This window comes from Cucurbita moschata, unplaced genomic scaffold (genome assembly GCF_002738365.1).
Source record: "Cucurbita moschata cultivar Rifu unplaced genomic scaffold, Cmos_1.0 Cmo_Scf00001, whole genome shotgun sequence".
Lineage (NCBI taxonomy): Eukaryota > Viridiplantae > Streptophyta > Magnoliopsida > Cucurbitales > Cucurbitaceae > Cucurbita > Cucurbita moschata.
Genome location: NW_019268517.1, coordinates 3,663,294 through 3,691,286, shown reverse-complemented (window position 1 = coordinate 3,691,286; position 27,993 = coordinate 3,663,294). Strand labels below are relative to the sequence as shown.

At 34.8% G+C, this 27,993-nt stretch overlaps 1 protein-coding gene across 2 annotated transcripts; it reads left to right on the top strand.

Moving 5' to 3' along the window:
* Positions 1–223: 223 nt before the first annotated feature.
* LOC111442129 (protein VASCULAR ASSOCIATED DEATH 1, chloroplastic) lies at positions 224–27,873 on the top strand. 2 transcript variants are annotated; one of them, XM_023079418.1, is made up of 18 exons: positions 224–574; positions 7,323–7,382; positions 13,947–13,997; positions 14,240–14,305; positions 16,370–16,465; positions 16,931–17,032; positions 17,699–17,787; positions 17,874–18,055; positions 19,168–19,208; positions 19,339–19,426; positions 19,534–19,620; positions 19,732–19,786; positions 23,207–23,273; positions 23,704–23,803; positions 25,346–25,407; positions 25,488–25,527; positions 25,624–25,922; positions 27,396–27,873. In XM_023079418.1, the coding sequence occupies exons 1-18, from the start codon at positions 389–391 to the stop codon at positions 27,630–27,632; spliced, it is 1,908 nt and encodes a 635-aa protein (XP_022935186.1). In that variant the 5' UTR covers positions 224–388; the 3' UTR covers positions 27,633–27,873. The 2 variants fall into 2 exon arrangements, with proteins under 2 accessions (XP_022935186.1, XP_022935179.1); XM_023079411.1 differs by having other exon boundaries at positions 17,871–18,055.
* The last annotated feature ends 120 nt before the right edge of the window (positions 27,874–27,993 follow it).

Below are 27,993 nucleotides of genomic sequence, written 5' to 3'. Positions count from 1 at the left end.
ATTAATTTAGACCCTATTAACTATTTATGTAACATTTAATAATAATAATAAATAAATAAATAAATAAATAAATAGTTGACGCGTATTTATTATTATTATTATTTTTTTTTTGCAATTTTTCTTTTAATAAATTTGGAAGAATGAAAATTGTATTTTTTTAATAAATAAATAAATAAATAAATAAATAAATAAATAAATTTAAAAAAAAAAACAGGGAAGAAGGCAAAGAAGGCGGAGGGGTTCACTTCAAGTACAAGTTACAAGATTCAACCGACGCTTTCTTCGTCTTCTTCTCTTTACTTTGTCCGTTTACCAAATTGAAGGCCGGACCCAACGACCACTGCATCTTCAAATTCTCCAGCTATCCTTCTACCGGCCCCTCTCTGCTATGGCAGCGGCGGCGGCTGAGCCAATTGAACTGCCTCAACCTCGACACAAGCTCCCAATGGACCTATCTCCAGACTCTGCTTCCTGCTACCCTCCCCAATCATCTTCTTCATCCGCTCACCGCACAGCCGATCCCAACGAGACTTCTTCTCCGCCTGATGGTCTTCACGAGGACCTCGAAATTCAGGTACGTACTGCCACCTCTCTTTTTTCTTTCTAAATCGCACCCGTTTCCGATAATTATTCAATTACCTTAATTTTTGGTTGTTGAGAAACGATCGATAAGGGTAATCGCAAATGTGAACTTCCATTTTTCATATCCGCCATTATCGTTCCGATTTCTGTCAATACAAGCTGCAATTATCACCATCTTCATTATCTTCATTTAAGATGGCACTCTTAAAGGTGAATTTTGTAAAATTGACTTGCTCCATAATTTCGTATGTTGATCTCGGTCACGCCCCTCTTCATCCATTTTTAGGATCTCATCTCTTCTTCATCCCATTCTCACTCTCTTTCTTATTTTGGACTGAATTGTGTTTCTTTTATACCATTTCAACTTTTTCTAGAATCCTTCGAAGACATAGAGAATCTAAGACAAAATTCATCAGATTCGATTTTTTTTTTTTTTTTTTTATCAATTGAAGGGGTTTTCAGTTGACAATTTTAATTTTAATATTTATTTACATAAATGATTTTATTTATTCATTTAATTAAAAAAATATCGGTAAATTTGTTTATTTATTTATTTATTGATCTCATGCACGAGTTTTGTTGCTGAACATAAACTTAAATTGGAAGAATGGAAGAGAAAGAATATAAGAGGGCAAAATCATCTGCAGAGAATGGGTCTGACAGTGGAGCTAGTCCCATAAATCTTTGGAACAGTCGTTCCATGTCCACGTCGAAGGTGGTTAAAATCAGGTTTTCAGTCTCGTTGTTAATTCTTCTTTCGATGCATTAGTGTTGTGGATCTTTGGAGTTTACAATGCCCCACAAATATATCGATGCATTAGTGTTGTGGATCTTTGGACTAGAGGTAGGAGAGAATTTGGGAGGAGCTGGGTGATTTTGTCTGGTCTTTGCAGGCCTTGTTGGTGCGTGGCAGGGAATTTAATGTTCTCGATCTTCTTTGGAGAAGGCCTTGTGAGGAAGGATCACAAGATCTATGAAAATTTTTAATGAGTCCATTGAGGGTTGCTGTCTGGTAGATCCCCCTTGATGAATGAGAAGTTTACTTGATCTAACAGTAGGGCTCGAGGTAGGATTGATAGATTTTTGGTGACTAAGGAGTTGGAGGATATGTAAGTAAAACCCTTTTTCAATTGTCTCAATAACTAAACTAGATCAGAATGACGAATTCAATGAGTTAGAACATACAAAATTCTATTGGGTTAATTTGGGGCCACATGATAATTTTTTATCCTATACTAGTCTACAAAAGCAACATATCAAGATAATTATTCCCAACATTCTCCTTAGATTTATTTTGTCGTCTCGAAAAATCGAAGAATTACAAACAAGAGTACAAAAAGAATTAAATAAAAAACACATCATCGTTATTATAAGAATAGGAAACCCTTGTGGACACCCTAATATTTTTGCAGATTTTGTAGTGAGATAATTAAAGAATAGAGTTTCATTTCACAAAGTAGAATCTACTTCTTAGTTCAAGGTCCCTCTTACTAATTGGAATAAAAAATAGTTGATTTGTTCCATCTAAAAGGAATGGGTTAGGGTTAGGAATTTATAAGTTCACAGTTCTTCTCCATTGAAAGATCTCCTATTTGGATGATACACATTTTAGTTCAATGAATCTAATTCTAATTGTGTGGTTCCAAAGAAAATCAGAGACAGTTTGTCCCATGAGTGAATGCATGCATATTTGTTCATCATTCAAAAACCTATTTGGAAGAATTTTCCTTTATTCATTATGATTTTCTTTTTTATGAACTTGTTCAATCTATATATAAAATATACTAAAAGATAAAATTTGATAAAGGCCTATCTTATTTATTAAGACAATACACCTGTTGTTACACTTCCACATCAAAATGAGATCCTATTAAAAAAAAAAAAAAAAAGAGATCAAAACCTTGTCCGTTTCCCTCCCTTTCTTGCCAGTATTGAAATCCTCTATTCTACATATTCATCCCCCAAGAATTGAACGAATGATAAGATCGATATTCTCAATCTTTCTTCTTTGAACATATTGATTTGACTCCTTATGTTAATAAAAAAAATGGATTGAGGAATGTTTACAAATTGGTCTACCATAGAAACAAAACTTCGTAAGTTCAGGGACTTGAGAACGGTACAAAAGACGGGGGACTCGGCTGTCTTCCAGAAAGGGATGTCCCTATGTTGAGTGTGAGACAACTGTTAGGGTCTAGAGTGACTTTGAACCATTCACCTTTTATATGTCCTCGGGGACAGTGAATGGGGTCCTTGTCTGTTTCGTTTTGAAAATATGTGATTGGTCCATCCCTCCTTCAAGGCTTCCTTTCCTTCTTGGTGGAATGTGGATGTTCCTCACAATTGGGAGGGATATTGTGTTATGGGTAAGTTGAGGACCCTTAAAAGAGTGCTCAGTTTTGTAGGGGAGTGTTTGGGAATATCAAATTAATGAAATAGGAAGTTTTAAGTAGGCTAAATATTATTGATGGGCTCGAAGTGGAGGGCCTACTTTCAACATATCTTATTGAGGAAAGGTTTTCTTTAGAAGCAGAGTTCAGATGTGGTCAGGAAAAAAGCTACTAGCTGGAGGCAGAGAGCCAAGGTTAGTTGGGTTGGTGAAGGGGATTGTAATCCAACTTTTTTCCATCGTTTGGTAAACGGTAGAGAAGCAAAAATTTTATCAGTTCTTTGGAGAATGACTGAGGGATGTGGTTAAAGGGGAAAAGGAATTCAAGGAGGAAATTCTCTTTCTTTTTTGTTCTAATCCGGGAGCAAGTAATAGGCCTTTCATTGAAGGGTTTGATTGGTCTCCTTTCTCCAAGACTCTAAAGGTGAATTTTCAAGGCCCTTTTTTTGCTGGGAGAAATAACTAAGGCAGTCTTTGATTGTGATGGGAGTAAGACCCCTAGTCCTAATGGGTTCTCTTTGGGTTTTTTTCAAGATAATTGGGCAGGTATGAAGATAATTTGGAGTTGCACTAGATTCATGAAGTATTCGTTTCTTATTAATGGTCATCGTAGTATTAGAGTTTTGAGAGGTCTTAGGCAAGGTGACCCTTTGTTTCCTTTTCTTTTTCTGTTTGTTGTGGATGGTCTTAACAGGATGGTTTCCAAAGGTGTTGAAGGAGGGATCCTTGAGGGTTTTGAGGTGGGAGTGGGAAAGGTGTCACTTTCTCATTTTCAATTCGCAGACAAAATAATCTTCTTTTGCTCGGGCAAGGAGGAGTCATTTCTTGTGTTAAACTACATGCTTGGTTTTTGGAGGCTTTGTTGGCGCTTAAGATCAATAGGGGTAAGTTTTAATTGTTGGGTTTAAACTGTGAGCCTGAGAAGTTGGGGCAATGGGCAATGCTAGTGGGGTATGAGATTGATATCTTCCCTACCTCTTATTTAGGCTTCCCTTTAGGAAGTAATCCTAGAAACCGTTCTTTTTGAAATTCTGTTGTTGACAAGATTAGAAAAAGATTGCTTCTTGAAAACGTTGCTTCTTCTCTAAAGGGGTAGGATGACCCTTAATAGTTCAGTGCTTAACGGAATCCTAGTTTACATCCTTTCCCTTTTTAGTGCCTTGAAGGGTTAGTCAGAGCCTTGAGAGGTTGACACAAGATTTCCTATGGGAAGGGGCTGACGAGGAAAGAGTGCATGTAGTGAGTTGGGAGTTAGTGGAGAAACCAGTGAGCCTTGGTGGGTTAGAACTTGGGAATCTTAGGGTTCAAAATAGAGCCCTGTTAGGTAAATTGCTTAGGTGGTTCCCTCTCAAGTCTAGTTCACTTTTGTGTAGTATCTTTTTGAGTAAATAGGGTCCCATTCGTTTGATTGGTTGTTGGGTGGGGTTAAAGGTAATCTTAAAAAATCCTTGGAAAGAAACAGCCTTGGAGCTTCCTTTTCTCTCTGATTTATTTCTTTGTGTGGTGGGTGATGGGAAGGAAACGTATTTTTGGGAAGACAAGGGGTCGGGGGATTGCCTTGCTTTACGTTTCCTACTTTATATCACTTATCTTCTATGAAAAGTTGTCGTGTGACTAATGTTTTGCCTTTTAATGGGACCTCTTTATTTTTTTGGGTTTCTTCATGCATTGTCTGATAGGGATACGACATATCTTTTGACTCTTCTTTCTTTGATTGAAGAGCTCGAGTTCAGGCTTGGGAGGAGGAATTTTCGTTGGCGTCTTAGCCTGTCCAAGGGCTTTTCTTATACCTCATTCTTTAATTGGTTGCTTAATCCTTCTCTTCGTTGTGAGTCTATTTCCCCTCATTTGTGGGAACTTAAAGTTCCAAAGAAGCTCGAGTTCTTCACCTAGCAGGTTATCCATGGAAGTGTGAATACTCTTGATAGACTTGTAAGGAAGATGCCTTCATTAGTTGGTTTGTTTGTTGCATTCAATATCGAAAGGTGAGGGAAAACCTAGTCTTGTGGAGGATGCGATTTCATGCAGTCTGTTTGTGATTTTTTCTTCGAGGCAATTGGTTATTGGTGGTCAGGCAAAGATGTTGTAAAGAGTTGATCGAGAAATTCCTCCTCCATTTGCCTTTTCATGAGAAGAGGAGGTTTTTAAAGCAAGCGGGCTTGTGTGCTCTGTTGTGGGATTTTTGAGTGAGAGAAACAATAGAATCTTTTTGGAAGTTGAGAGAGACCCTTTTGAAGTGTGGTCACTGACGAGGTTCAATGTTTCGCTTGGGGCATCAATGATAACTTTTTTTTTCTTAAGTACTCTTTATGTAGTCTTACTGGGTTCGAGTCCCCTCCTTTAATGGGACTTCCTTTTGTGGGCTTGTTTTTTTGTATGTTCTTGTATTCTTTCCTTTTTTTTTCAGTGAAAGCTTGTTCTTTTCTTAAAAAAAAAAAAAAAAAAGAAAAAAAAAGAAAAAGAAAAAGAAAAAGAAGTTATATTTTGGATGTAAATTTTCACTTTATTTAGATGAGCTTTATCCAATGACCAAACTGTGTGCTCAAGGGCAACTTTATCCTGCTTGTAATTATTAAAAAGTCTATGTTATCAACCTAGGACATTGACAACATTGACATCAACAAACAACTCTCTCTTTATTCTTATAAATCATCTCTTAGAATATATCTGTGCAACTTCGATGACATTATGGTCAACATCTCCTGGACTAAGGCTAGTATCATATTCCCTCTAAATTTCTCATCTATCAACCCATTTCCTTTCAAATATACTAAAGTTACATTATTTTACACGAGCCCCTGTTCAACCCAGCTGAATGTAGAAACAGTCTTAATTGTAAATCTCAAAGTCTCTTCTCTATCTGAAAAATGTCTTACACCCTATAGTATAGTATGCTAGGCCTCAATAATACGTAGTGTGCAATTTAACTCTAGAAGACAGTACCAATATCAGTAATGGTGGCTATGGAAAATATTTTCAGAGTTCCATCCATCTTGCCTCATAGACAAGCAGAACCAAGTGAAGTCGGAATGGAACACTTTAGAACTGCTTGCTTTAGAGTTCGGCCACTCAGACATTGAATTATATTCTCTAGTCATGTCATACATTATGTATTATCAAACTCTAGCATATTTTAGAGAGTTAGGAATGCACTTTTTTGCTAGGATACGAAACTGAAATTTTGACACTGTGTGCTTTCTGCATTGGTAAGTGGGTTGGTTAGGAGCACATGTAAAAATAAGAGAAATTTGGTGGATTTAAAAGGATGGAAAATGACAATAAACAAATACTTCGAAAGGAAAGTGGTTTTGAAGAAATTTTAAACTAGATTAAGTTGCTTTGCGTGGTTGTGAGATGATTCTTTCATGGGGACCGAGAGAGTTACTTGTCAATGTTGTTGTCCCGTGAACTGATGATAGAAAGCTCTTTACTAATTACACGTAGGTAGCATAGTCTACAAGCGCACAATTTTTCAAAAGAAAGTTCATAAGTATAATGGCTATAATTCTACTTGAAAAATGTATAAGGACAATGAGGATTTCTACTAGGCTTTTAGGACTGATCCGTGAGTTTTCGTAATGTGTTTGGGATATAGCCTTTGAACAAACTAATTTATTTTTAAATCAAATCACTTGAACTATAAGCACCTTTGGGAAAATTACCAATTTAAAAGTATTTTTAGTAAAGCTTCTGGAGTGTTTTCAATTATTAAAAGTGTCTTTTAATCCTAATTAATAAATAGCACTTCTAAAAAATATGATAAAATAAAAAATTCTTTTTGAAGAAACACTAAGAGATGATTATCCAAAAAATGGCTAAAAAATATTTAGTTGAAAATCTTCAAAATATGTAGTTAGAAAAAAACTTATTTATAGTTACTAGAATTAGTTTTGAGTGCTGTGAAACTAAACAAATTTTTTACTTATAACATTTTTACAAAAAGATAAGATACAAATACGTTTTGATTCGAAATATTTTTTCAAGAGTGTTTAAACTAGAAGGTATGGCAAGCGCACTCTTAGTTTCTCTTGGATATGAAATTATTCATAAGAAGATCCTACAGGCACTTAGGAATTTCTAGAATTGTTTGGAATTTTAATCCACTTTCGGGAACTTCATTTATTCTCATACCTGTTAATTCTACTGTCATGGTTAGATTATTGTATGCTTCCCTTATTCTTATATCTGAAGACTTGGAAAGAAATAAATTCTCGTGTGGTTCTTTGATCCTCTTCACTCTAGACATATTCTGATGTATGTAGTCAATAAAAACTGGAAGTAGGAAATATATGAGATCTTTCCTGATGCTTTTATTTTATATAATCTCTGAAGCTTCTTATTTTTTATGCAGTCATCTGCATTATTGAGAAGTGAAGAGTATCGGCAGTTGTTTCGCCTTCCCCCAGATGAAGTAAGTGCTCTAGTCTTGAGAGAGGAGTTTATTGATTGAAGTTGAAGTTGATGATAGGATCATTTGTGTCATGCTATGGATTCAATCGGAAAAAGAAAGAAAGAAAGAAAAAAAAAAAGAAAAAACAAACAAAAAACGGAGAGAAGAATTATCACGTTTGACTTAGCTATGGAAACATTGACCAATGGTGATTTTTCGGAGGGATTTCTGAAGTTTTCTTCTAATTTGGAATAAGACAAACAACATATACAGGAAAAAAATTCAGCTATACTTTGAATTGATCGATTATAAAAGTTTAATGAAGTATTTTCTACATATTTCCGCACTTGATGAAGATTTTTTGTGCTTATTTCAGTGCTTCCTGTGACCATTTACTATATTTCTAGTTTTTCAAATTATTAACATAGGATAACATACAAATCTACCACATTTATTTGATGGGGGCTTTAACTTAGGGGTAAAGATTGCTTCTGCAATGCAAAAAGATAGACATGCAGCTTTTTTACTATGTAAATGTCGGAGTATGATTAAATGATTAAATTACCGTAATTATTAGCTTAAGCTTTTTGGGGTTGACTAGCAGCTTAACATGATATTAGAGCTTGAAATCTTTTATATAAGTCTTGTAGCATTGTTTCCTCCCAATTGTTGTTGATAAATGATAATCACTTATTGAGTTGTGCTCTAATTTTCAAGCTCACAAATGAAGGAAACTTGTTGTCATCTTTTTTGCTTTAAAGATTTTTGCTTGAGTGGTACTTGGGAATAATTTCAATATATTTTTATTGGTATATTTTATGCATTTTTTCTTTAGCGGATTATTCAACGGATATTTCTCCATCCAAGGATGGGAGAATATGTAGCCTTTTGCAGATTGTTATACTTGATATTCGAGGATATCTGCTTTATCAAGGATTCCTATGGATTTATTATTGTCTAAAGACTCCATTTCTTTCTTTACTAATAGTAAATTATCTTGCTCATTGCACATGTGCCTTTTACAATTTAGAAAGGCTAACCAAGTCCCTAGATACTAGGTAACATTACATTAAAAAAAAAAAAAAAATCTTGCGGAATCCCTAGACACTATGTAAAAATACAGAAAAATAGGAAGGTTAACTAATTCCCTTATTCAATGGGAATACACAAATATTCCTTAGATTAGGGCTAGGATTTACACAAATATTGCTTAATTAAAGTCATTCTTTCAACACTTTCCCTAAGCTGGAGAGTAGTAGTCGTCCATTCCTAGCTTGGATACTAACTCATGAAAGATTGAGCTATGAATTCCTTTGTTATTACTTCTGTTAGTTGAAGTCGTGAGGGCACAAAACTAGTGCAAACTATCCCTTCTCCAATTTTTCCTTGATAGATGTCAATCAATTTCAATATTCTTTGTCATATCATCCTGGATAGGATTATGTGCAATTATTGATAGTTGATTTGTTATCACACTACAATTTTATCGGACCTTCTCCCTTAATCTGTAAGTCATCAAGGATTATCTTCAACCATGAGAGCTCATAAGCCCTTGCCCAATAGCTTAGAACTCCGATTCACTAGATGATATAGCCACCATATTTTGTTTTTTGCTCCTCTATGTCACTAAATTACTTTCGAGAAAATTACAATACCTCGTCGTAGATCTTTTGTCCACTATTGATCCAATATTATAGTCAGCGTATGTGTAAGCCTCCAATGAAAGGGAATTGTTACGTTTAAATAAGATTCCTTTTTCTAAAGGCCCTTTTAGGTAATGTAACACTCTATATGTTGCCTAAAGATAATGTTCTCGTAGGTCATGCGTAAATTGGCTAATTACACTTACTGTGGTCGAGGTGAGCTTGATATATAAGCCTCCCTAGTTTGGTACATCTCTCTATTCACCGAGTTCTTCTTTTGACTCTTCCGGTTACTAATGTGAATCCATTGGTGTTGATGCAAGCTTACATCTGTTTTTTTCTTGTTTCTGTCAATAAACCCATCACATATTTGTGTTATGATATGAAAATACCTTGAGCTGAGTGCACTACTTCAATGTCGAGAAAGTACTTTAGCCCTCTAAGTTCTTTAATCTCAAATTCTCTTATCAATTTCCTTGTAAGTTAATCTTTTCTTCTTCATTATCGCTAGTGACTATGATGTCATCTACATACACTAGAAGCATTGTAACCCCCCTTGATTTTGAGTGCTGATAAGGAGAGTGTGATCTCCTTGACTTTGCTTATTCCCACAATCTTTCATTGCCTTCATGCATCTCCAAACCATACCCTTGGTGATTATTTTAGTACATACAGGGCTTTTCTCAGTTTGCAGACTTTACCTTTCGAGCTTTCAAATCCTGGAGGAAGGCTCAAAGATTTTCTCATCTAGATTGTAGTGAAGGAACACATTCTTCACAACATACTATGAGAGCTGTCTATTTAAGTTGGCAGCCATGTGTGACAATATTCTTATTGTGTTCATCTTTGCAACAGGGAATAAACATGTCCTGGTAGTCTATATCACAAATTTGAGTATATCTCGTAACTACTAACCTTGTCTTATATCTTTCTACGTTTAATCTTGTATTTTATTGTGACAAGTCATCTGCACCCAACTATAATTTTTCCTTTTGTCCTATCTACAACTTCTCACGTGTTATTCCTTTTTAGTGCATGCATTTCTTCTCTCATAGCGTCCTACCATTCTCTTTTGGATAAAGCTTCAAAAACTGTGTTAAGTATAACAATCGAATTTAGACTCATAATGAAACTCTTGTTTGAAGGGATAGTTTTTCAAGAGTGATATAGCTTGGTATGGGGTATAATGGTTGTTTTGTGCATTCTCTAGTGGATTTTTAGAGAGCTATGAGTCTATCATCTATCTGTACCTGTGTTGCATCTTCATTTTGAGTTGAGTTAGATGTTTGAATTGTATTGGTTTTGAATGGCTTTCCTTCTAGAACATACCTGAGAGAACAACGAATCTAGCAGTGGATGTTGAATTGATGGTTCAGTCGGTGACTCTATGGTAGTAGGATAGGACCCATGATTGGAATTGATAGTAGGTATGGACTCATGATTGAAATCTGTAGTAGGAGTGGACTCAATTGTTGGTCCTATGCCCAGATTATTTAGTGTCTTAAGAGTTTAGCTGTTTCCGAAGGACTCTCTTCAATCACTATGTTCTCTTTCTAAAGAGGTGCCTTAGAAAAGAACGATTTGTGTTTGGTGAATGTCACATCAATTGAGATGTAAGAATTCCTAGATGTAGGGCTATAACATTTGTACCCCTTTTGGTCGAAGAATACCCGAAAAAGACACATTTTATTGCTCTTAGATTGAGTTTCCTCTTTGAGTGTTGTGCACATGAATGAAGGTTGTTCATCCAAATATGCGGGACGTGAGGCCATTTGATGTTCGAAAGGAGGATGAAATTGGTTGAGAACTTCCGTTAGGCTTAGATTATTTAGGACATGAAAGGAGAGAATTTATTATTTGAGTTGCAGTAAGAACGACTTCTCTCCAGTTAGTCTTTGACGTGTCTCTGTGAGTAAGCAAGGCTTGAGTACTGTTCAAAAGGTGTCCATTTTTTCTGTGGGTTACTCCATTTTGCTATGACGGAATATCACAGAAGAGTCATGGATGGTGCCTTGAGATAAGAAGTACGGGGATAAGGTTTGATTGAAGGAATTTCTAGCATTGTCAATTTGAAATGTTTTGATTTTGACTTCAAATTGAGTTTGAATCATTGAGTGGAAGGTCAGAATTATAGTACTCATCAGATTTTAGTTTGAGAACAAATAGTCATGTAACCGAGTGCAATCGTCAATTAAAGAAATCAATGAGTTTAAAAAATATTTGGAACAGCTGAGGGTCCTATATATCACTATGAATCAAATTAAAAAGCATTGAATTTTTATTTTGATTGATAGGAAAAGAAACACGTGTATCACAATGTGACTCTTGAAACTTAAGTTTCCAGACTCTAAATGAGGGAGGACCCATGCAAAGGAGAACCAATTCACATCTTTATTGGAGGTACAAAGAAATTACATGGTTGAGCAATGTGTTGTTTTCTTAGGTAATTACAAGTAGTGTCAGCCATTCTATTCCTTAGTAAATCCAATCGTATGAAAATGCGTCTATTAGATAGTTTTGAGACTTGGTTTTGAAAAGCAAAACATGATGGGAAGAAAGTAAAACTACAGTGGTAGTCATCAATAAGTTTTGTATGAAAATGCGTCTATTAGATAGTTTTGAGACACGTAGGACGTGTTTTAGTGTAAGGGTTTGAGAGATGAATTGGTTCCATTTGTCGCTGTAATCTTTTTATTGTTTATATGTTCTAAAACATTGCAAGTGATGGTCATGTGATTAGTTGCACCAGAGTCTATAATTCAAGAGTTAACCTGACTTATCTATGAAAGGATTTATACTAAAGGTAAATGAAGATTTACTTGAGATTATCAAGGCATTGAAACTTGATGGCTTGTTCAGAGAGTCCAAAAACACCCTCAGTCTCTCAGTCTCTTCATTATTGAATCTACTAGTGTTCGCGATTGGGAACTTCTGTCCTAATTTGGACTCTTTTGTGATGTACGCATGTGCTTTCGACATTTCTCCCTTGTTTCCCCAACCATGGTTTTATGAGGCTTCTCAATTTCCCCATTCACGATTGGGAGATTTTCCGTTCAACTTCTGATAATTCTCCTTCATGTGTCGCAGTTTCTTGTAACGTAGTACACCAGAAATTGTTTTTGTTACTCTTCCATTGGTTGCATCTTTCTTTCCCTACGGCAAAGGCCAATGCATCTAAATTGAGTTGTTGTCAAGTATTAGACTTCATTTGCTCGAATGAGGGACATTGTTTCTTCTAGGGACCGTGTTTCCTCTTTTTTGATGATTTGTACACAGACTTGGTCAAATTGGTTGTCGAGACCGGCCAAAAAATCATAAACACGATCTGCTTCAATGAATTTCTTTAGAATTACGACATTTGTAGTGCACTTCATCTTGAATACCCAATGATAATTGAGTTCCTGCCACAATGTTTTCTGATGTTTTCTGAGCAATGGCATATTCAGAAACAGTTTTCTCTTCTTGCATCATGGCTTTAGTTGTAATCTTGATCTCATAGGTTTGAACGGCATGCAACAAATCATAAAGTTTTCCTCGTCCCATGCAACAAATCCTAGGTTCATCTCTGCTAGTCTTGGTCCAACGTGATGTTGAAGTTTTGCCTTTCCTTTAAGGTAGGTCTACACAATTTGAGATTATTTAAGAAAGTTCTTTTTTTTTTTTTTTCGTCGAGTTGATATGACAATTGGATGGGTTGAAGATCTCATTTCTTTGGGCAGTGGTCTGGAGGAATTTATTCTATTGGTGACAAACTTTTTTGATTCTCTTGACGTGACTGTTGCTCAAAGAAAAATTAGCCTCCTCTTCAAGTAAGTGTTGAATGGCAAACTCCAGTGACAAAAAATGGAAAACAGTGGGTTTCTTCCTAAAATGGATTGGTCTTCTGTCGAAAATGCTGCTCATGTGTTTTCCTTGCTTCGAATTCTTTTTTGGCCGAAAAATGGTCTTGAAATGAGCCAAAAATAAAAAGGCCAATAAGTGGATCTCCCCTGCTTCAAGTATTCTATTGTATAGAAAGGCCTTCTTACGCTGAAAAATGGGCTGTCGAGGGAGAAAAAAAAAAAAAAAACGGGGACTACTGGCTTCAGTGGGCTGAGCTCAAGTGAGTTGTCTTGTCCACCTAATTAAAGTGAATCGATTTTTGAAGGTCCAAGGAGAAGTTAGGATTTTGGCTAACCACTCAACCTTTTTTTTTATGGCTCCTCCCTACCAATTTTTTGTTTTTTTTTTTCAGTTCAAGTGATCTCTCAGACCATGCTGACTTCAACTCAGCGATTTTGACACTATAACTTAATGATTTCGATACTAGCGATTTTGATTTCAACTCGTCTTCGATGAAAAGATATGTTCTTCAGGCACGCTAAAGCATGACTTCGACGACACGACTTCGACATCAAGACATGACTTCAACAGTAGCAATGATGTCTCCAAATAAATTTGGTCAAGGTGGAAAATCGGTATCTATGAGGTTTTCGAATAAATTTGGTCAAGGTGGAAGATTGGAAGGCTATGCTGATTAATGGATAGAATGACACTGCCACTCTAACATCTGATTATCGTGCATATTCCTAAATTTTACATTTGTGATACTTAGAATTTATTAGTTTTTTTTTGGGTGAAGTATTTATCATCCTTTGCAATATCATTCCTCCAACATATTAGATCATGAAATTCTAGTTTCAAGAATTATGGTAAATTTTTGTTCAATGTATATTCACCTTTCATCCAACGTTCGTTTTTGTTCTCGTTAAAATAATGGTCCACCTGGGTATTCCTAGTACATTAGGACATGCTTAACTAAAAAGGAAAGAAGTAAAAAAAAGAAAAAAAAAAAAGAACTCTGGTATGACAATACAACTATGAGCAACGCCTCCTTAAATATTATCTTATAGTGTATTTGTCTTCGATCTTAAGATTTGCCGGTTCTCCTTTGTATTTCTAGGTTCTTATTGAAGACTTCAATTGTGCTTTCCAAGAGAACATACTAATTCAGGTAATTCTTATCTCCCATAGATTCTCGAGCAGGATAAGTTGTGAACTTAACATTTTAGATTTTATTACCTGATAAACATGATGTCATATAGCCACTTCTGATTTTACATTCCAACTGCCTATTTTCCGTTTTACTCCTGTAGAAATTTAACATATATGAATTTCCATTTGGTAATGAATGGATTATGGGTCTAGCCATTTGTTATTATCATTATTGTTATTGTTATTATTTATATGTTTCAGGGCCACATGTATCTGTTCGTGCACTATATCTGCTTTTACTCCAACATCTTTGGGTTTGAGACAAAGGTAAGATGTGAATCCATCTCTTTGCTGCATGAGGTTCTTCTTATCTAACAACTTGATTTATACAAGTTATGCTTTAAACCAAATGCTCTCTCACACACTCTAGCGCATGGGCTTGCATCATGCAAGCACACAGATTCCTCAAGTTCATTTTATCAATAAAATCCACTATCTTCTTTCATCTGCTCGGGCTAGAAGCTCTCCTCTTGGTTTCTCTCGTTTAGGTGTAAAAAAAAAAAAAAATGTAGATGCATTATGGTAATGGAAGTAGCTTGAGGTATTCCGGACTAACTCAGTATTTAAGTGAAAAGTGTGTCCTATTTTCATATGCAAGAAGAATTTCTTACAGAGATGTAATCTTTAATGATATGCTCATAAGTTATATTATTATATTTTGGAGGTACTTTTAGTTTCCGTTTGAATGTGAGAATTTTTTTTCACCTTATATGCTAGCATACTGTTAAACTATCAATCAAGAAAACAATCCCTACAATTGGACTAATCTACCCAATTATGTAATAGCCTAAAAATTTGGGCTAATCCAATAAGAAATTCCTTGTTGATCAGTTATGCTTAATAATGGAATGATGTTTCCATATTCTGGGTCTTGGATCGGGCGGTGACTTTTAAAAATAAGGTAACAGGATATACATGGATTTGCAGAAAATAATGTAAGAAAACTCAATTTCCGAAACAATATGTAAAGAAGTTTATTCTACTAAATCCCTCAGCAATTTGACCCTTCAACATATATAGATTTATATTTTGAGAATTTCCAGTTTCGTCTACATGCTGCCCTTGATTGAAACAATCATATGAAGCTATGGAAGTTTCCCAATGCAATTGTAACATGTTAAATGAGATTGTTGCAGATGGAAAAATAGAATTTAAAAGAATATTTCACTATAATTGTTGAATGCGCCATTTACATAAAATCCTGGATCTATCCTTATCCTTTTACTGCCCCGTCTAACATGAAATCCTGGATGACTGGATCTGTTCTTGTCTTGTTGCTGCTGGGATTCAGAACATTTAATGGAGTGACTTTCCATGCTAATCATGTATGAATATGCCTCCCTTACGAACGATTTATACTCTCACTTGATCCAGTTTGGGTTTTGAAAGAGATAAGACTTCAACTATGACTATTGCCCTATTATCTTCTATGGTTGTTGGATATTTTTGGCGCCATCATTACAAATGTGCTGGTAAGTATTGCATGCCAGTGATCCAGTCGTAGAGTGTATTGCAATGCCTGGTGATAGAACTTCCTTGGACTTTTTCCTGGTAAGTTGGAGTATAAATTTCTCATGATGGCTGGAGGTGTACGTCGAAGTTCTATGTGCAGGATGGGTTGTGGGGCTGTTATGTTTAATCCAGTGTGGCAAAGGCTCAAGTGGTTTAGAGTAGATCACATTGAGGAACAAAGAGGCTAATCATTTAAGGTTGGTTGGGAATAGGAAGAACCATTATGGAAGGAATTTGACAGGTTAGTGGAGCGATTTGGATCAATTTCTACCGCTGCGAAGTTTGGTTGCTGAATAAGAAAGAAGGCTCAGCGTAATTTCTCTATCATCGTGTTGGAACTTTGAACTATCTTCTATACATATTGCTTTTGGATAATTTCATCTGGGGGCATGGTTAGATGGAATTCTTCAAAGTTAGGGCTGGGGCATGGTTAGATGGAATTCTTCGAAGTTAGGACGGGTTTATTGGTTCATTTTATAACATGTTCTCCCCCGGGTTCATAGTTCTACCAATAAAATTAGGTGAGGAATTATGAAAAATTGCTAAGCCACAACACTCCTGAATTCACATGCTGACAGTTTTTTCTTAAAAGAGGATGTCCATCGGCATGCAAAACTTGTACCACTTATTCAATGTCTAATTTGCATGAATAACTTCAATATCATGTTGTTATTCACATTTGAGCATGAACCTCATGATTCAATATTTGATTTCTTATTTCACTATTTTTCTTTCAAAAATACGGTTGTTGTCAAGGTTGGGTTGTTACTACATTTCTATCTGTCTTGGATCTTGTTTATGATTCTTATTGTACTTCAGAAAATTATCCCATTACAAGAAATAACAGCTTTACGTAGAGCAAAGACCGCAGGGATATTCCCTAATGCCATCGAAATAATAGTTGGAGAGAAAAAGGTAGTTTTGATCTTTTAATGCTTTATATTTTCCATTCTGCTTTAATTTTTAATTTCATCTACAGAATTAAGTATAAGGTCTTTTTATTTTTCTCCTTTTCATTTTTAAAAAAATTATGATGATTTAGTAACACTTTTTTGTTATTTCCTAATCTACTTTCAAAATTAATTTTAAGAATAAAAGAAATATTGATTTTGAGAAAACCTTTATTTTATTATTATTTTTTTTTTAAAAGAAGTGGGCTAAGGTTTCGTGAGTTTTTTAAAAGTAAAAAACTAAACTACTTGTCAAAAAAAGAAAATAATAATAATAATAGTACAGAAAAAGTAAACTAAGAAAATATTTAGGAGTATATATTATCAGCTTAACTTTTTAAAAAACAAAATGAACTAGATAATTTGTTTTAGTTGTTGGCAGTATAATCAACTAGCCTAAGTAACTTATTTTGCTCACTAACTTTTGCAGTTCTTCTTTGCATCTTTTCTATCTCGTGATGAGGCTTTTAATCTCATTAATGATGGCTGGTCGCAACAAGGTAAAGGTACCGAGGCAATTCTGACAAAACAGGTGAAGAACTGTGCATTCTATGTTTTGTTTGTAACAGCAGTATTGTTTAAGTTGCAATGCAACCAAAGTTTTCCCTTAGATTCTGCTAACAGTAATATAGGATTAGATTGTTAGTGCATGTATAGAAAAGTGGATGGAGAGTTATCAATTTTTTGGATGGGCCATAACATTATTTTTACATATGGCGTAACTTAATATAGTGATATTCTTCTCTCTATCAGTTGCCCCCTATCCGTTCTATTTTAATTTTTCCCAGATGGTTTAAGTTCGGGGCAATCATTTTTCAAGATCTTCCTGCTTATGTTTAATGGGCTTTCGGACCAAAATGATATCTTGATTTTGTGTTATTGATGGCCTTCTTTATTTGCATGTGTACCGCATGTATGCCTGTGTGCATGTGCATGCTGACATGTCTGTATGTTTGTTTGCATGTTATGGATGTGTGAGCTTGCTAGCTTGCAATATGTTCACAAAATTCAGTTTCTGTATTTATTCATAAACTGTTACATTTGTTTAAAATTGACAATAAATATCCACCTAAGATATCAGTGATAGCAATGAAAAGTTTTTCTTGTTGGAAAACAACCCAAGTGAAAGAATGGAGACATTCTTTTTCAGCTTCTGTTTGTCTCTCTTATGTATTAAACTTTTTAACTTTTATGTTAGATATCAGTAAATGAATCTAGCAGACAAGAAATTAGTAACCTCGGTATCGAAAAGGCCAAGGAGCTGGATCCTTCAGATTCTTCTGACAGGTATTTTTCACCTTTGTCTATGTAGTTCCCCTAGGCTCTTTGCTGCTTGACTTACTAGATTAATAAATCATCTTGTGTCTAAGGAGTATGAATACTCCTATTCTTAATGTTTCCATGGTTCAAGCCAACGTTGAAGAGGAAAATGGGACAAAGACCCTACCACCCGTACCAATTGATGTAATTCAGGAAGCAGAACCAATTCTTGATGCTCATGCTTCAACTTCAAGAAAGATGATGTGGAAGCAGGAAGACACAGAAGCTCCCAAGGGTGGGTTTATAGCATTTATTTTCTCTTTTCTCTTTCCTTTTAGATTAAGGAGTTAGCCTACAGTTCTTGGATTGTGGAGTCCAAGAGTGTCTCAAGTCATTCTCTCTACCTTCATACTCACCATTGGCCTTTGGGAGGGGATGCAGAAATTAGGGAAAGGAAACAAAAAGTTCTAAGAAACGTTATTCCTACTTTGATTGTTAGCTTATGTAGGAATTCATTTATTAGTTTTCTTAATGGGAAACCAAACTTTCCTTAAGACGAACAAAATAATGCACATAGGCACTTCAAGAAAGTGAAAGCCCATAGCAAAGGGAGCCAATTAAAAAGAGACACCCTAATAATTACAAAAAAAGAGGTTCAGTTGTAAAGAATAGGAGATAAGGGATAGTAACAAAAATCCTTAGATGATAACACCCAAAGAGAGGCATGAAACCTGGTCACAGCCAGCCCACACTTCAAGACTTTTTGCCTCCTAGATTCTTCTGTTTCCCTCTAGCTAACGGTCACACAAAGTAGTAAAAAAAATCTGCGCCCTAAAGGATGCCACCCTTATCTCCAAAACTGTGGATGGAACAACACCTCTTCTATCGTTGACCAACAAAGATCAATTGTGCGCCAAAGAAACGTGAAAGGTCTAAAAATTGGTTCCAAATCAAGTACCCATTGACCATGTCATAATACAGGATCTAGGTTGTTAAGTGTATAGAATCAAATGACGTGGTTCTATTTTCTACCTTTTTATCGTTGTAGCTTAGAGGGTATAATATTCCAAAGAAAGTTTGGTGGATTTCCTATTCCCTCTTTATCTTCATTATAGCTTGGTTCTTTGGAATAAATTTTTTTCTTCAATTTCTTATCAAAAGAAGTTATATACTGTATCATTCTCTGGAAAGGTTGTGCATTTTCACGTGGAGGCTGTGAAGGGCAGGTGGGAATGGGGATTGTTTTGGTATTTGACATAAAGAGCTATTTTAATGAAAGAAAGCATTCTTAGGGTGCTTTTATTTTTACTTTAGTGGTTAACTTTTGTACTTGACTTGTACTTCAACTGCTGTAACAAGTGAAACTCCGGTCCTGAATGCATGATCTGGTTTGATTTTGAATTGCAGTACCAGATTGTTATACCAAAGTTGCAGAATCAAAGTTCCCGGTACAGTTTCTTTTTCTTTGATGAGTTTGACATGTAATTTGTACTTCACATTTGGATCCTCCAAGTTCACAGTTTCTTTAACATTATTGATCAGTTTTGACCAGAAATGTTGGTTCAAATTGAACTGCAGATAAAGGTGGAGGATTTCTTTAGTTTCTATTTTTCAGATGACGCAGTTGATTTTGTTTCTTCATATCATGAAAAATGTGGAGATAAAGGTAGGGCGAAAGATGAATGCAATGTAGAAATATTTTTTGAATCGTTTTAACTATTGATACATAGTATATACTGTGAACTGATTTTTTGTTTGGCGATACTTTTCCAGAGTTTAAATGTTCTCTGTGGCGTACTGATGATGTGCTTGGGCCTACTCGGGATATATCATTTCAACATCCAATAAAGATATATTTTGGTTCGCTTTGCTTTCATTTAAGAGAATATCTGACTTTTTTCTCCATGTTTTTGTTTCTTTTTTATTTCAGTTATATTTTTATGATAGTTTTGATTTTACATGGCTATAAAGGTGCAAAGTTTGGTGGCTGTCAGGAGATCCAGAAGTTTCGAGTTTATCGAGACAGGTTTGACAAGTAGCTCCATAATGTTTATATTCTTTTGCTGGTCTTATCCCTCTCTAGTCATAAACATTCTTTCATGTCAGTTTTTGTTGCTGCCCTACGTTTGTTTTTGTATGTTGTGAATTACTCATAACAGACTCGAACTTCTATCAAAACTTTTATGGATCAATTCTGTCAGGTTTTATTTTTCGAGGCATTATATTAGAAAAAGGAAATAATAGTTTAGCATACAAGGGAATGTAAATAAAGCGAGTTACTTGGAACTCAAAAACTATCATAAAAATTGCTAATTTTAATTCCTAAAATAATGTTAGTAATTGTCTCTGTTCTTGCAGCTGATTTTTTTCCCCCAAAAATTTTATGGTGTTGGAGAAGTGTTTTTGTCTTGAGGGAAATAAACTTGAAAGTGAAGATAAATACTTGACTTTTAGATTTAAAAAACTTATTTGGAGTGATAGATGATGCCAGATATGTTTAGGAAATAAAATTGAGATTTGGAATAAAATGAAATGGCATTCAGTTTATGTACCACAATTCATTGTTTACTGGGAAAAAGAATTACATATCAGAGTTGATTTGATAATGATTTAGTTGTTCTTAAATGGTTAATGAGTTTGTTCTTTGCTTTCTCAAGGGTCATACAATTTTTGTTGTTTTATAATTTACTCATAAAAATGTTTTATTATAGCCATATGTCATTTTTTTAAAGCTATAAGGATAGTTTTCAGTGATCTATTTTTAGTTTTTGTAAATTTGACCAAAATTTCAAGAATGCTTTTCGTAAATGAAAAAATTAAACAAAGGAATGGTTTGTAAACTGGCTAGATTTTGAAAATAGAAAACTAAAAATAAAAACTTTATCAAGGGGGCCTTTGTTGCTATTTTCTATGGAAATGGCAATCATTTCAAATTTACGGTTACTTTTAATAAGAAACAACACTTTTCATAGAACAAATGAAAAGAGAATAATGCTCAAAAGATACAGACTCTGTCGGGAGAACAAAAAGAAAAAGGATAAAAACCAACGGTACAGAGAATTAAGGAAAAACAAAGGCAACACTTTTTAAATTACGGTCGTTCTAAGTATATGATTCTGAATATGTCTAAAAGTTCTCATTGTTGAACAAACATTATGTTGAAATAGAGCTCTCACATTCTCAGTCAAATTGATAACTGTGAGCAGTAAAATGTTTCTTAATACAACCACCTTTAGTTGGACTAATGGTTATTGAAATTTTAGGAAAAGGGTTCAAATCCATGATAACCACCTGCCTAGGATATTATAATCCTACAAGTTTCCAGATGACCATATCCCGAGGCTAATCCCGTTGCATACAAGCTGATCCAAATGGTCACATTTGTTTCTTAATATTCTTGCTAGGAATTGATGTTGATGCCTTTAAACTCATGAAAAATACTTTCAGCAGGAAACATTCTTTCCACCAGTGAAAAAATAAAAAAGTATGGATAAAATATCCTCTCTAAGGGCCAAGGGGTTTCAAAAAAGCATTCCAATGGGCAAATATAAGAAAAAACTAATCATTACAAAATTGCTTGTAGACCACCAAGTCAAAGCTTTCACATTCTCCCTGAAGTTGTCATGCTTCATTAATGACCTGGTGAATCCTCTCATTTCCTCTAACAAAATCCATAACATAATGTTTGGTAAGAGCAAGTTACATGTGTTAGACCTCCAATCCAAAGGGTTTATTCAAGGAAAGGCAAACCTGGAAATGTGGCTGTTTTAGTTAGTTTCCTTGTTTGAGTATTTTGGATTAGGGAGTTATAACTCCTTGAGTCAGTTATGTTGGTTTTGATATTTTGTTTATATGCTGTGTTTTTTGTAATGACCGAGCATGATCTTGCATTTTATGTGGTTTCTTGAGGAATGTGGAGAGATTGATGGCCCTCTCAAACTTGTTATTAGGAGATGAGTGTTTGTTGTATTTTCTTTGTGAATTTTGTGAATAGAAAGTGGATTCCTATCAACATGCATGTTCAGTTTTATTATGAGAAAACTGAAAAAAAGAAGTGTCAAAATATTTGAATATTTTCTCAGAATGAATCTCATTATTATACCAGTATGTGTAGCTAGCTTCCTGTAGGCTCTGTCAATGGCACAAATCATGATGGTTTGAAATTGTAAAATTAAACTGAGAACTTCATGATTAGCAGAGCATGATGGTTGATGTCTTCTGGTTACTCGGTATTACGGATGATGTCTTAGATTGGCTACTTAGATCTCATACAGGAATCTTTACTGTGGAAAAAGTAGATTCCAGAGCGCCTCTTACTATGCATGTTGGCTTCCACAACAAATTTGTGGTCTGGAAGGTGCTGATTTTAGAAATTTGACTAAAGCACAGGGACCAAACTAAAACTTTTGAAACCATAGCAATAGCATGATTTTAGAAGTTTGATTAAAGCATAGGGACCAAATTAAAACTTTTGAAACCATAGCTACTAGGCTGAAACTAAATCCAAATCATAGGGATTAAATTGAAACTAGCCTAAATCATAGGGTCGAAAATTTTAAAATCATAGATATCTAATTAAACTTTGCCCAATCCATACCGATCAAATTTGTAATTTAACCTATAAGACAATAAGACATTTATTTGAGCCATTAAATACTAGTATGGCAGATATTCAAAATAAATAGTGATGAAACAGATATTCCATACTTTGTTAAATTTGAATTTGTTTCCCTATCTCTTCCATATCACAAGAATATAGTTTTGGTTGCACAGTAAGGTTCTGGTTTAAGGTTTTGATGAAAGTATATTATGTGTCCAAGCATGCATGCATGCATGCATATAATCAAGGCTTGCCATTATAGATCTTGTTCATGTGGGCTTCTATCTGATTCAAAGTTAAGAGAGGAAGGGTTGGATTACACAACATTTCCTTCATGAAAAATAAGTGGAACCAGTTCGGGACGACATTTCATGATTAATTAAATTCCTTAGTGTCCTGTATGAAGTTCTCTTAGGTCTTTTACCAACTTTTCAACTTGCCGGGTTACAAAATTAACAATGTACGTGACTTCCTCCGGCCTCTTAGGCAAAGATAGGCCTTATTTCACCTTTGCTTCACATTGCACACTCTTTGGTAAATCCAGGTCGTGGTATGGGTCTCGTCTAACCAAGCTAAATATGCTTTTTAACCATAATACTGCTCATTCTTTCTTTAATTTCTAACTTTTAGGGTTAAGGTAAGGCAGATGGTTGATTGCCCATCTGATTTAATTACTACGTTGATATGTTGTTGCTCGTGAACTAATGCAGCCCCTATTTGGGCTTTAAGTTTCTGTTATCTATAACTTTTCTGACTAATTAGCAATTTTTTTTTATTATTTTATTATTCGAGCCAGTTTTCTGTTGTCAATGCCTTCAATGAGTTTAACTCTGCGCATTTTCTCAGTCATTTGGTCGTCGAGGTAATACAAGAAGTCAGTGATGTTCCATATTCAGATTATTTCCGTGTTGAGGTATTAACTAGAACTTTCAGTTCTATTCGATCCATTTGGTGGCAATTATCTCTATACTGTTTTGGGTCATAATTTCTTGACGAGGAAATTTAATGATATATTAGAAAAGATTAAAACATATCAGCATTTATATATACTCGCAAGACTTTAGATTATATGTTATTTGTTGAGAACGATCTTAAATATTGCAATCAAATATACATCATTATTTCAGAAGATTTAAAAAAAGAAAAAAACTCTATTCAGGTACATTATCTCTTTTTGGTTCCTCAAATGTTTCTTTCATTGGTGTGACTTAAAATTGTCTTTGAATCTAGCTAAGCAGACCCACATTTCTCATTATATAAAACAGTCATTTCTTAGTTTTCCTACGTAATTATCAGGTGCTTATTCTTCATGGTTATTAAGTGTCTCCCTGCATAAATTTTAGGTTCATTGGGAGGTGAAGAATGATGTCGATGAATCAAATAATGGCTGCATCTTGAATGTATATGTGAACGTAGCATTTTCAAAAAGAACAGTTTGGAAAGGTATGTCTATTTGTACGAACATTTTGTGATTTTTATCATATGGTGATTAGTTCTTTAGAAATTTGGTGAGGAATTAAAAATTTCTTAAATAGATTTTTCCCTCTAAATATTTGTCCGTTCACTCAATTTCACTCAATATTATATCATGAGTTACTTTTAATATTTATTGGTAGTGAAAGACTAGTTGAAAAATGTTAGAATATTAGGGACTGTAACGAATCCTTTCAAACCAGAGGAACTAGATTGAAAATTAGTGGGGATGTTAAGTTTGATATTCATACTTCGATTTTCCATCATCATCCTGGGGGCCATTTTGCAAAGCCTTCCCTACAATAGATTTTTCCCTCTAATACCTGCCAGTTCACACAATATCATTTCATGAATCACTTTTAAAAACATTAAAATATAAGGGACTAATTGAAAAATGCTAGAATATAAGGGACTAAAATGAATCTTTTTTCTTAAAGAAAAAAAAAAAGGAATTAAACTGAAATTTAGTGGGATATAAATAGATGATACGTTTGATATTCATACTTCCATTTTCTATCAACATTGGGGCCATTTTGCGAAGACATCCCTACAAGTTGTCCACTTCTAATTATTCCTTGACGAACCAAGGTCTAGGTTGAGTTGCGTGTTAGTGGGATATAAATATATGTTTACTTTGATATTCAAACTCATGGATCTGTTGATTGAATGGTGGGAAGATATTCACTTTGACATGCAGGATAGACTAGCAAGAGCTACTTCGTTTGTTGCCAAGAATGAACATTATAGAAATGTTGACATTTCTTGCAGAAAATTTGGACTTGATTTGACCATTATAAGAAAAATGCTTCTTGTGCTGGAGTACCACTCTATTGAGGTACCATTTGAATGTAGGGAAAACTTTGAATCAACTATTTATGTAAATTGAGGAAACTGCTAGAGGGGTTTAAACGATCTTCAAAGGCATATTTGGACAATTCAGTGTTGACCCCTCTTATCATTCTCATCGCATTTACATTCAGGACAATAAGTTAATGTTCTCTCATATGAGATGGTGAAAATGTTGCTACTTTTTTAGTATATGCGACGCCATTTTGATTGCTATAGAACTTCAGAATCGGATGACTTAAGGAAAATGGAAGTAAGGCATTGGATACCGAAGACTAGGAGAGTTCATGATATCTATTTGGAACTAAGGAGCAAAATTAAAGAGAGGAACTTATAAGTTATAATAATAAAAGTACGTGGCCCATCTGATTTAAGGAACTGTCTTCTTTTCGAGATGTGAGTTGTCTATACGGCGGTTATTGTTTATGTGGAATGTTATTGCAGTCAACCACAGTAGGTATAAAGAAGTTCTGAAGCATACCAATTATTAAATTTTCTTTTCTTCTCTGATTTTTTCTTTATCTTCTGTTAGAAGTCTGTATCTAAATTCCTACGTGTGTTTTTTTTTCTTCTCATCCGTGAGGCATGTAGTTATTTCTTATTTGAGTAAATGGTTTTCAGAATATGATGCTGATTTAATGATGAGTTTTGTGGATCGTCATGCAGGGAAAATAGTACAGTCTACTCTTGAAGAATGCCGAGAGGCCTATGGACTGTGGATTCAGATGGTATCCTTTTTTCCCTTACATATTTGGCAAGTGTTAATCAAATTTAAAGTGCTATTCAAATTTGTACGACATTCTTGCAGGCAAAGGAATTGTTGCAGCAGAAACTTAAAGAAATTGAAGGTCTGAATGTTATATAATTTTACTTTTCGTCTAAACAGTCATATTCAAATTAGGCAATTGATGAGCTCACACGTTCTGGTTACTAATTTACCACAGAGGGAAGACCAAGAGGTAGCACTTCGGGGAGTAGTAAAGATCCTCCTGTTGAAGAAGAAATAAATAGAAGCAAATCATTGGAAAAGTCAAATGAGATGAACGACCAAAGAAGATTAACTGAATCACAATTTTCCACTGACGTTGATCAACAACCTGAAAACCTTTCTCAAGGAGTTGATTCTCCTTCACATGCTTCTTGGTGGAGAGAATACGTGAAGAAACTTTGCTCTTCGTTACGAAGTCAAAATTATCTTCCTCTTGCCCTAGTTATCACGTTTGTTGTGATATTTCTAATGCAGGTATGCAATTTCTTTTACTTGGTATACCTATATCTTCTGCCATTGAATTTGCACCGGTATCCATGAATGTGATTTCCAATATGATATTTGTCGGGCACCCGGCTTCTATTTTTCATTTTTGTTCGTCTAATTTACAGCAAATCTTTGATGGTATCTCTGCATGTACCCCAGCTTCTTATTTTCTCTCTCTCGCACCTATTCTTCTTGTGCTACCGCCAGATTTTAATTCATTTAATTTAAAATGGTGAGAACCCGTTACTAACCTATGATGAGAAAAAAACTACCTACCTCAATCGACTCCGTTCCTCTCTAAGCCATATCCATCCGTTTCCTTTCCCTCTCAAACCCATTTAGTTCTTATTTATCATTACATATTTCGAACCTCTTCTTTGCCTCTTAACTCTATTATTTATAGTTTATATATTTTTCATTCATATTTTCTTCGAATTTCAAGTCTGGAATTGTGTCTAGGATGGAAGCTACGTTATCCATTTATGCTTCCTATTGGTAATCTGAAACTTATTGATAATGGTAAATGGCGGGAGTCGCGTTTGTTTGATAGGTTGTCTAAATTTTCCATTTGAGCCGAGCGTACATCAGATGATACGTTCATCTGCATTGGGATAATAATCTGAGGTAAGAAGATATTGAACAGTTGTGTTGGGACGGGCAGGCATATTTTAACTGAACTTGAACAAAATGTGAATGTTCCCAAATTTGAGCAGAATCAAGGTTACTCGGCCAAGTTGGCTGAGCAGTATGTATTCTATTCCCCCTCGTTAAGGCACGCGGCTTTTATCTCTCAAGTTTTTGTTCTGGGAATAGAAGGCTCATCTCCCTCACTTGTCTACTTCCATCACCATCCTCGGCACAGAAGAAGTCGAGGGCTGTAGAGGCAGAGTATTTGCATTGGTCAAAGGAGACGATGTATTAGGGAAAATGTAGTCAACCTAATTGATAGAGATCAAATTTCATTAAACTATTACAGGAATATTTAGCAAACGTCAAAATATTTATATAGGTTTAGGTAAGGTTTGGACTTTTGAAGTCTTCAAAGACCAGGAAGATCTTAGTGCATGTATTTATCCATGTTAGGCTAGGATGACTTCTCTGTTGTAGTTTAATAAAAGTTTCAATTATTTGAATTCTATTATGAGAATTTTGATATATTAATTAATCGTTGAAAAAAAAATCATTTCTAGTTGGTATAGATGTTGAAAATGGAAACATTTATTGATTGTAGAAGCATTAAACGAGATTGTAAACTGTTCTTCGTTGTGTGTGTATTGTTGAACATTACTACATGTTTATGGTATCAGAGATAGGTGGTGTCATTGCAGAATCCATCTTTTACTTTTAAATGTTGAGGTAGTTGTATCTTATAAACGTTTGCTCGATTTATTTGCCACTCCATAGACATTTTGAATCTTTTTCCAGTAAATGACGAATAATTATGCTATTTCTTAACTGCAGTTGAGCATAGTGGTGCTATTATCCAGACCCCAACACATCCACATGAGTTATCCTGACAATGCAAGTGGCCTCAAATTCAGTGGTGGAAGATCGCCTGATACCATGGCATGGTTGGAAAAGCGAATGCACCACCTCAAGGATGAGATGAACATGGTTGAGGCTAGGCTGGAGATGATGCGACGCGAGCATGCACAGTTAAAAGCACAACTAAGAGATCTTGAAGAAGTTAAATGGTAAACTTTAATTTAATTTATTTTTTCAGTTCCTCTTTGAGATTAATTTATTGTATGTTCGTTTTGATGATTGGAAATGATGATCCCTCATAACAAAGGGGAAAGAATTGAAATACAACCCAACATGTGAACCGAAATGATTCTCAGGTGATGATAAACCATGGGAACATTTCTTTACTAGAATCTGGATTGGTGTAATATAAAGATGAGATGTCCTTGATCCACAAATGTGATCCTCATTCTCAAATAATATTTCGCTCAAAATTGCAACGATTTTACAATTTGTCCCCTAAAAGGAGCTTTACAATCCATTGTTTCGATGCTGATATTTGTTTCATGTTATAACTACGACACTACGACCGTAA